Raw genomic sequence first — 10699 nt, 5'->3', positions numbered from 1 at the left:
GCTCCACTAAGTGTAGGCAACAGGTGCTCACTAAAGGGGGAGATGTATCTAACCTTCTAGAAAGATAAAGTGGAGAAGTTGTCCACAGTGATAAATTAGCTGAAAGCTGAATAGTTGCTATGGGAAATGTCTCCTCTTTATCTCTAAAAGTTTTTATACATCTCCTCTTAAGTCATTAGTGTGCTTTATCCCTACACCAACGGTAGCTTGGAACCGTAACCTAAAACCAGACTACACTGTGTTATCAGGTGGTAAAAGGGTCGAAGCCTTCAGCTACTGTATCCAAGTGCTAGATCCCTAGAATGATGGGCACTAGGCGAATAAACCTAAAATACACCTGATTGTCCCAAATCCTGTTCGTAACCAAATGACGGCAATGCAGCCTATAAATTCACCAGGACCCAATGACATTGTGAAGTTTTTTTGCATGTCATTGGTTCCCAGTAAGATGATGTAAAACCTGAGGCTGGAATATACTGCTACAAGAGTAGATGCAAAAAACAGCACTAGCATGTGAACTCTCCTTTAAGCCTTTGCAAAACACTTTTTTGTAATAATCAAGTTGCATAAAATATTCCCATTTTTAGATAATTTGCATGATAGTGTGTTATTGTACCTATATATAGAGAGGAATCTTTCCGTTGCACGTGGTCATCAATGTACGATACTCCAAGAGGTTGCACAGGAGTAGCACCAATTCCCAGGAGAACCTGTGCTCCAATAAGAAGCAGGTACATCATGTTGGTAGTAGTGGTATTCCTGCATATAATATCCGGATCAGGAATGTCTTCACTGGATGAACTATTAACTACGCAAAAGTCTCTTCCTTCGGCTCCCCATCGGATCTCACCAGATTCATATTCGTATTGGTGTGTCAGAAATTCAGGTAGGGCTGAAAGAAAGGCCCCTAGGGCCATAACAATGCCTCCACATCCAATTAAGCGAGGCCTGTGTCCACGGGCTCCAAAGTAACTCACAAACAGTATAAGAGCCAAGTTCCCAATCTCAAAGCTACTGGCGATTACTCCTACATCAGCACTCTGCAGGTTAAACCTTCGTTCCAAGGTTGTCAGCACACTGACCTACAAAGACAGTAATGTGTTAGTATGTACTCTTGTTGCTTCACAGACAGAGACACATGACCTAAACCATCTGTCTAGTTAATAATGTGACATGCTTTAGCTGTCAGCTGCAAATGTCTACAACATGAAAAAAAAAGACAACTTTCACTTCTATGCTAGAAATACAAAGCATCCTGTAACTTGAAAAAACTGTTAGGTTTCCAAATGTAACAATACATTTACAACTTTTATTGAGGCCATTGTAATAATCCTAAAAAAAACCCTCATATACTCTAATTATAATATAGAATTACTGTTACAAGGGATTGTAAACTCACCTGTATACTATTCCCACTTATATTTACAGTCAGAAGTTGTCAGTAATGATATATACACATTACTTCCCCACAATTTTTGACCCAACCCTCTTTGCCCATTCTTGGCTTTTTAAGATTAATGGATGCAATTATAGGGTTTATAAATTGGAGAAGACAGTAAAGAAAAGAACAGTTTGAGGACACCTGGACTAGAGAAAAAAAAATAAAGAGTATTGAAATAGGGATATGCTGTGGGTATATAATGACAATAGCATAAGTCAGAATACTATCAACACCTAATGTTTATATAATTATAAATGTATAATATATATATTATTAAGAACAACAGAAAGAAAGCAGGTGCAGATATGGTGCAAATATGAAGAGCAAAGAGTTAAAACCAACATTGCTCATACTGACAAGTATATAACAGAGGCGGTGTCTTGTTACCTTTGTAGATGTTTTTGTTCTAGATTCAATTAGGAACAGGTGCTTTATGTGTCTAATTACAAAGAAGATGAAAAAGATCCATAGTATAAATACAAATGTTCATTTTTACTAACGTACATAGTATATTGAACCTCATCTGATTCCAGGCTATTTACTAGCTGTAAAAGATTAAAAGCCTCCATAATATAACATATATGACAAATATGGAGCAAAATGCAGTAAACATTCTGCAATAAATTTCATCAGGCAAAGGAAAAATTTCCTAAAATCTGAAAAATATTGTTTTCAAACTAAACTGAGATGCAATTACAGTAAACACTATTCTGCTCATATGTGTGTGATTTCATGCATATTCTATACATTTACTATACATGATAGTGTGAACATGTGAACATCCTGACACCATCACTGAAACACAGGAACCCCTGACTGCATTTCTATACTATGGGGACCTTTGATGGCATCCTTGAACCATAACCACAGGGACCCCTTACTGCATTTGTGTACCACAGGATCCCCTGACTACAACTCTGAACCACTGGGACCCCTAATTGCATCTATGAACCACAGGGACCTCTGACTGCATCAGTGATCTGTGAACCATGGAGATCCCTGACTGCATCTGTGGTCTGTGAACCATCGGGATCCGATCCCTGACTGCATCTTTGGTCTATGAACTATTGGGAGGCCTGACTACATCTGTCTCTGGTTTGCAAACAATGGGGACATCTGGCTGTATCTGTGAAGCAAAGGGACCCCTGACTGCATCGCTGAACCACAGGGACCCCTGACTGCATCGCTGAACCTCTGGGACCCCTGACTGCATTTCTGAAGCACAGGAACCACTGACTGCATCGCTGAACCATAGGGACCCCTGACTGCATCGCTGAACCACAGGGACCCCTGACTACATTTCTGAAGCACAGGAACCCCTAACTGCATCTCTAAATCAAAGGGACACCTGACTGCACCTCAGAACTACAGGGACCCCTGACTACATCTCAGCAACAGTTACCTCTAACTGAGGGCCTGATTCTGTAAGGATCGTAATTGCAAATCTGCTCTCAGGCAGCTTTGCAATTGCGATCCTTTGCAGATATGGTAATGCAGCAGGAGGCATCACGCCCCCTGTGCATTACTTAACCTAGTTGCAGCATCAGTTAATCTGCGTACCATTGGCCGGCTGCGGTGACCCACATGTGCAGAAGGGGTCTGGCGCCTGCGCAGATTCCCAAACATCGGGAATCTGCGTTCAGCAGTGCCATGAGTCTCCTGACTGAGGGCCTGATTCAGACCCACTCGCGAGTGCTGAACGCTCTCAAGCGGGTCAATGTTGGCCCAGTGCGCATGCGCACGATGGAGGCGGCTCCGTCGTGCGCATGCGCGAGACCCGGATAGCGACGGGCAAGCCGTCGCTCCGTGTTTCGCTACAAAGGGGGCGTGCTGTCGATGTTGAGTGACAGCACGCCCCCTTTGGTGGGCGTGCCGGGGGCGTGGCTTCCCAGACGGAGGCGTTCCCGTGGGAACGTCTACCGTCTAGGGCCGGCCCCACTGACATCACAAGTGATGTCAGTGGGTGGACTTCTTGCTCTGTAAGAGCAAGAAGTCCACTGGGACTTGCGGCAACGAGACCCTACCACAAGGGTCTCGTCACAAGTCCGATGGTCGCGATGGTCTTGACCATCGCGACCATCATCCTGGCCGCCCGCACTAGCTGTGTGTGGTCACCCACAGCTATGCGAGCGAGGCTGCTCTAAAAATACAATAGGCGGGCACTGATTCAGAGCGAGTGCTCTGAAAGAGCGTCCGGCTCTGAATCAAGCCCTGAGTCAAATGTTTACAACATGAATAAAAAAGACAACTTCACTTCTATGCTAGAAATACAAAGCATCCTGTAATTTGAGAAAACAGTTATGCTTCCAAATGTAACAATACATTTACAACTTTTATTGAGGCCATTGTAATATTCCTGAAAAAAAAACCTGTTATTCTCATTATAATATAGAATTATAAGGAAATTGTAAACTCACCTCAAAACTATTCCCTCATTACATTTTGACTGTGGGCCTGATCCACTACGGATCACTATTCTGCTTATACGCATGCAACGAAGTTGCTAATATCAGCAGTGATATGTAAATGATTGTATTCGAATTGCGATCGCTGCCTGACATAAGGACGCCAACTTCCCCATACTTACATCTGTATTTACTTGGGCAACATAGCGAAACAATCGGTAACATCGAGAAACCTTGGACCCATACGCACAGATAAGGTAGGTCAGACCTCACTCAGAAATTGCTTACTTCAGCGCACACTATGAGACCTCAGGCTGCGTATGGTATCACAGTGGCTAATTCATGCACGCCCATGCAACGCCGTTGAAACGCAGTGGCACGCCTGCGTTCGCCCGACCACCCGCCCCCGTCACCACCCAGAAACGGCACTTCCTGTCAATCACTCTGCCATGGGTCTGTGTATCCTCTGCGATCGCAGCATCTGGTTTGCGCACATGCACTGCGATGCGTACACATGCGCAGAGCGAATTAATTAGCCGATTGCGTGCGTATGAGCAACTGCGATCCTTGCTGAATCAGGCCCTGAGTCAGAACTTGTCAGTAATGATATATACACGTTACTTCCCCACAATTTTTTACATAAAACCCTCTCTGCCCATTCTTGGCTTTTTTTTTTTTTATAATTTTTATTGACAGGTATACAACATAAAATCAACATTGTACAATGTACAACCAAGAAACAATTATATAACCATTGCTGTTACAAAATATATCTATTACTTAAATTATATATCAAAATACAGAATAATACCCAAAAAGCAATACACTATATCCCAGGGTACCTATGTTAACAATGGAGACATTATCAAAAGAAAAGAACAAGGTAAGTATCTCACAACTCTTAAAAATGGGAGTCAATACTTCCATATTGTACCATGAAGTTAGACAAAAGCACTTCCTCAGTGCTTCCCTGACTGTGGTCGATAAGGTAAGAATATATGGAAGCCATACATCAAAAAACTTTGCAGTGTGTTTCTCCTTCAACAATGTGGTATCAGTCCAGTCCATTCTTGGCTTTTTAAGATTAATGGATTATGGGGTTTATTAATTGGAGAAGACAGTTAAGAAAATAACAGTTTGAGGACACCTGGACCAGAGAAAAAATAATAACCAGTTTTGAAAGAGGGATATGTATTTACTAAAGTGCGGGTTTTTAGAAGTGGCCTGTGTTCAGGTTGTTTTCAGTTTCCTTTTCATTCCTAGACTGCAGCATCTTTGCAGTGAAATGTATAGTCATAGGGTGTATATTTACTAAAGTGAGAGTTTTTGAGAAATGGAGATGTTGCCATAGCAACCAATCAGATTCTACTTAACATTTAACTAGTACCATCTAGAAGATAATATCTAGAATATGATTGGTTGTTATGGGCAACATCTCCACTTCTAAAAACTCTCACTTTAGTAAATTTACTCCACAGTGTCTACAACAAGCACTGTTTTTTTACTGTGGCTGGAGCTCTGCAAATGTCTTTTGCGCTTTTAAGGCTGTGGATCATTTATACCCCTTTCAGACATACCGAGATTCCCGGGAATTTGGCCTGCCTCGGCCAAATTCCTGGGATGTCGCGTATGTCTGAAAGGTACCTACCCGGGAACATGTTCCCGGGAAGCCGACCCTCCAATCGACCAGAGAATTTCCCAGGACTTAAGTCCCGGGAAATTATCCTGCTCATGTCTGAATGGTGCTACCCAAAAATTTACTCCCAGGCTTCACCAAACAGCTCCTGATTGGACGGCCACAGCTGCCTGCTGCATGGTTTTGACATCAGCAGCAGCAGCCGGAGAGAGACAGGAGAGACGCCATACATATTGTACATATTGCAACAGAACCGCGATCTGGAATTGGTGAGGAGAGGGGTCAGGAGAGGGGACAGGAGAGGGAACAGGAGAGGGAACAGGAGAGGAGTGGCAATAAAGGCCTTTATTAAATAAAACTTTGTTTTGAAAACACAAATGTTGTGCCATAATTTTTTTTAAGTTACACCGTTGAATTACTGTTGCATGACCTCAATGTGTGCCAGAAAGCGTCCACTTTAAATGAGAAAACTGTGATTTTCTGTGTAGAAAACAGAAAAGCCCTGCTTATGTCTGAAAGGGGTCTATCCAGGAATTTCCGGGGTAGAAGCTGTAGTGTGAAAGGGGGGTCTCGACCAAATACCCGGGAATTTGCACAGGATAAATTCCCGAGTCAGAGCAGGAAATTTCCCAGGTCGTATGTCTGAAAGGGGAATTAGCAATCTGTGTATAGTGTTTGTATCTTTTGAATCCTGAATTTTACAGCCTCTAATCAGTTCATCATGTAGTGTGCCATGCAATATGTTTTATATACTCTGTGTATTTCTTTGCACTTACTTTAAACAAAAGCTCTCCACAGCATATAAATCCATATAATAGGTCAACTTCAGAGTTAGAAGTGAATCCAACTAGAGGGAGCAATTTTGCAGCTTGGCAAAGCCATGTTTTGCTGCAGGGAGGCACATTTAAAATGTACAACAGACTTATGGTGCGCACACTAGACGATATGCTCCCTGAGCGATATCGTCTAGTGTGTCCCCGACATGGTGTGCTCAATGTCGTTCATGACATTGAGCACACCCGCTGAACGATATCATTAATGATATCGTTCAGCGCCGGGCTCTCTTCCCCCATTCCCCAACATGCAGCAACCTGACGACATCGTCAGGTTGGCCTGCATGTAATGGTGGGTACACACTGGGCGATTAAAGTGGATGACTGAATGATAATGATATCGTTATCGTTCAGTCGTCCACTTTATCGTCCATTTTTATCACAAAAACAATGAACGATAACGACGACGCGCGTTCCCGTGGGTCGTTCGTCATCATCGTTCATTGGGTTAACATGCAGGCCAACCTGACGATGTCGTCAGGTTGCTGCATGTTGGGGAATGGGGGAAGAGAGCCCGGCGCTGAACGATATCGTTAATGATATCGTTCAGCGGGTGTGCTCAATGTTATGAACGACATTGAGCACACCCTGCCGGGGACACACTAGACGATATCGCTCAGGGAGCATATCGACTAGTGTGTACGCACCATTAACCCGATGAACGATGATGACGAACGACCCGCGGGAACGCGCGTCGTCGTTATCGTTCATCGTTTTTGTGATAAAAATGGACGAGAAAGTGGACGACTGAACGATAACGATATCGTTATCGTTCAGTCGTCCACTTTAATCGCCCAGTGTGTACCCACCATTAGAGTTGGGAAACCAAAGCATTTTAGGTCAACTTTTAGTCACAGGATAAAAACAAAGTGTACCAGTATTTGTGCGTTATTTGAAAAATAGGCAGTATTTATGCTATTTGTGATTGCTAATATTGTCACATTTCTGCGAGATACTAATGTCAGAATAGAGCCAATTGCCAACTTCCTATATAGGTAGATGGTATGCGTTTGGCATCCCGTCGGTCTGAATGCCTACGTTTACCATACCGGTGCCAGAATACTGCTGGGATGCTGAAGGTAAGTAGCGGGGTGAGGAGGAGGGTTAGGGGTTAGAGTAAGGCACTACGGGGAGGGTTAGGCACTAAAGGGGGAGGGTTAGGTTTAGGGTGTGGGGAGGGGGAGGTTAGGTTTAGGCACTAGGGGGCAGGTTAGGTTCAGGCACCAGGGAGGGAGGGTTAGGGTTTGACTAGGGAGAGGGGGATTGTTAGCATACGACCACCAAGTGTATGTTAACCCTGTCAAGATCCAGTTGTGGAGATTGTCACCGCCTGGATCCCGTCTGTCGGTAATACATACCGATTCCATGTAAATACGCTCTATACGGCCATTTTATTGTAAATCCTTGACCTTGATTTGAGAACTTTTAGACAATTATGTCACTTACATTCACAACTGAATCCTTTGGTTTTGAAGATCACTGAAACTGTAATAAAATGAAGGTAACCTGACAAGACATCACAAAACCTGACTGGGCATAAATAGGACAGGTCACTATCCTATATGCAGAGAACATATATTCCCTCTACAGTTTTATTATTAATATCTTGATCCTAGCTGCCATGTTGGATCCATCATAGTCTGACATGGATGCCGCCTGCTGACAGCAAAAACATATCAAGGGCCAAGTACAAATATTTAGCATTCTTCATTAAAATTGCATTATAATAACAAGGAAACCAGTCATCAAATAAAATTTTATGTGTACTGTTAAATTAAATCCAATATAACACTTATTTAATTTGATCGCTGAAATGCTTAATATTTATTTTTGCTAATTGTCATCTTATGATTCTCCGATTGTTTAGTACTTAGGTTAATTGTAATCATTACACTCACACAGTGGAAACAGGCATTCTAAAGGGAATGGGATTGAAATACCGGCGACTCAACAGCCAGGGTTGAACTGCTATTAAATCATCTCAGTGGTGTCATTGTATCCTATGAAATAATAAGCCACATTCTCATGAATATATTGGTTTAGAGCACAAAATGGCTGCCTGCAATTTATGTAGACGCTGAGTACACTATAGAAATGCAAATCTAATGACCCATCAACATGAGTAGTTTGATTTTTATTATAAGCAGAAAAATCTCCAAAATTATATAGAGATGTAGTTCCAATGCTTAAAATGGAGACACTGTTAGTTTGAACATGCTAATAATATGATAGAAAGCAGTTTAAGTGTCGGCTACACAACAATTTGGAAAGCCGACACTGTTAAAATACTTTCAATCACATTATTAGCATGTTGGCATGCCGGGCTTGACCAAACAGTGTCCCCGTTCTTATTGTCAAAAATGTGAATGTCGAAATCTCATACTAAACCCAACGATATATTATATTGAGATAGAAATATGCTAATAATTCCTTATTTTCCACAGAAAGGTTTCTTTTCTTTTCCAAGATATTTATTGGTCTTTTTGAATAGCATTCATTTGTCCACGATACTCTATAGTTTTACTGAACAGTTTTAGAATAGAATCCAATTTCTATAAACTGATATTATGCCTGACCCCAAAAAAACAACTAGCATTTCCAGACACAGCTTCAGGACCAACAAACATTTCCACAGGAGATATCAGAATGCGTAGCCTCTAAAATACTTAGAGGATGTAAATGATGATAGATCGGAAATCTAGTCATTACAGCAGATAAAAAGGGGATATGTAAATTCAGTAGGGTGTTGAAACCGCAGCATAAATCTCCTGCCACACTTGTTTATTTGCTAGGATTACACTGAAAATGATTGCATGCTCCCACCGCTCACATTATTCATTATTACGTTTCACTGGGGAGGGTTGTACACAGAACACTGTACAGAAAGAAAAAAAAGGTTTTATTTTAACAAATGCTCACAAAGGTAGAGCTGCACGAGATGTGCTGAATCGTGGGCACGTCACCACCACGGCATGAAGGGCACAGAAGTCTTCACGCTGCAGAGAAGGCAGTGATCCTGGCAGGGCAGCCAGTGGGTAAACAGCTCTGTTTGCAGGAACATACAAGATATGGATGCAGCAAAACATAGAGCAGACATTATGAGACCCGTCACTGGTGTCTGAACATCCTCTCAGATCCACACTGGTAATCAACAAAATGACATGCTACCTAAACATGGTCCCTCGCTTCTATTGATGTATTACATGACTTCACTACATTATTTTTTATTTCTCTTACCCATAAGTCACCACACACAGTCTACACACAATGTGCAGTAAAAGTTTATTTGAGCAATTTATATTTGTGTGCTTAGGGCCTGATTCAGCAATGATCGCAATTGATAAGCTGCACACAGGCTATAGATATATGATGTATGCACGCAGGCTATAGATATATGATGTATGCACGCAGGCTACAGATATATGATGTATGCACGCAGGCTATAGATATATGATGTATGCACACAGGCTATAGATATATGATGTATGCACGCAGGTGTCGAAACTGGATTATTGGCTGAGACAAGATCAGTTTAAAATTGAATCGCAGCGACTCCATCTTGCGACTGACCGCAAGACGACATTTTGCGAAATGGCCGCCTAAGTGCCATTTTAGATAAACTCACACTTTAGTACATGTGTGCTCAAACACTGGGTCTCTAGTCTTCTTGCTGAATGCTGATTGACGGAGGTTTTCTTTCTGAATGCCGGAATCTGGTCCAGAGGCGCTGCGTATGTATACTGTACTTGGGTCTGTATAATTCCTTTGCGCTAAATTGTACACAGATCATAGCGTGTAACTGACTGTACTTTTTACTTGAATAATACTTTGTGCTTTGGAACCACATGTTCTAAGTCTGGAGTCTCTATTTACTGTATGACTGCGTACGCAAATTAAGCGTCATCCTTAGAGGTTTATAGGTAGGATTTTAGAAGGTACAGGCAGGGGTATATAGAGGTTCAATTTTAATATTGTCAGATGGGGGCTCATCGGGTGAAGTCACTTACCTACTCACACGGCACATACGGCTATCGATATCTCAGCAAAGGGTGGAGTGGCCACATACAGGGTTTTCCTGTAACTGCTTTGTGCTGAGAGATCGCTATCCGTTTTCGTGTGAGCAAAGGAAGCTGACTAGAATCCAGGGACAAGAGAGGAAAAAACAAGAGATATGGTAAGAACTTACCTTTGTTATCTCTGTTTCTACGAAGTCCATAGGGTCCACAGGGTGACCTTGGGGTATAGCTGGATCCTGGATCCTCGGGCACCACGGAGTTAAAGCTTTTAGCTGCTCCCTGGATGCACTTGGGTCCATCCTTCTCTATACCCCGCCCCCGAGCCACAGGCACCTCAGTTGGTAAGCAGCCAAGGCCGGAGGAGGAGA

General features: G+C 42.5%; 1 protein-coding gene across 1 annotated transcript in view; it reads right to left on the bottom strand.

Annotated features, from left to right (window-relative positions):
- Positions 1-442: 442 nt before the first annotated feature.
- The window catches only part of LOC148481886 (solute carrier organic anion transporter family member 3A1-like), a 63610-nt gene continuing 53353 nt past the window's right edge, over positions 443-10699 (bottom strand). The window contains exon 2 of the mRNA XM_088452857.1: positions 443-1082. Coding sequence (XP_088308983.1) covers positions 558-1082 — 525 coding nt within the window. The 3' untranslated portion in view covers positions 443-557. The remainder of the gene's footprint in view (positions 1083-10699) is intronic.

Source organism: Taudactylus pleione, unplaced genomic scaffold (genome assembly GCF_031769625.1).
Source record: "Taudactylus pleione unplaced genomic scaffold, aTauple2 ptg000556l, whole genome shotgun sequence".
Lineage (NCBI taxonomy): Eukaryota > Metazoa > Chordata > Amphibia > Anura > Myobatrachidae > Taudactylus > Taudactylus pleione.
Note: the sequence above shows the minus strand (reverse complement) of the source record. Positions and strands in the feature narration are given on the sequence as shown.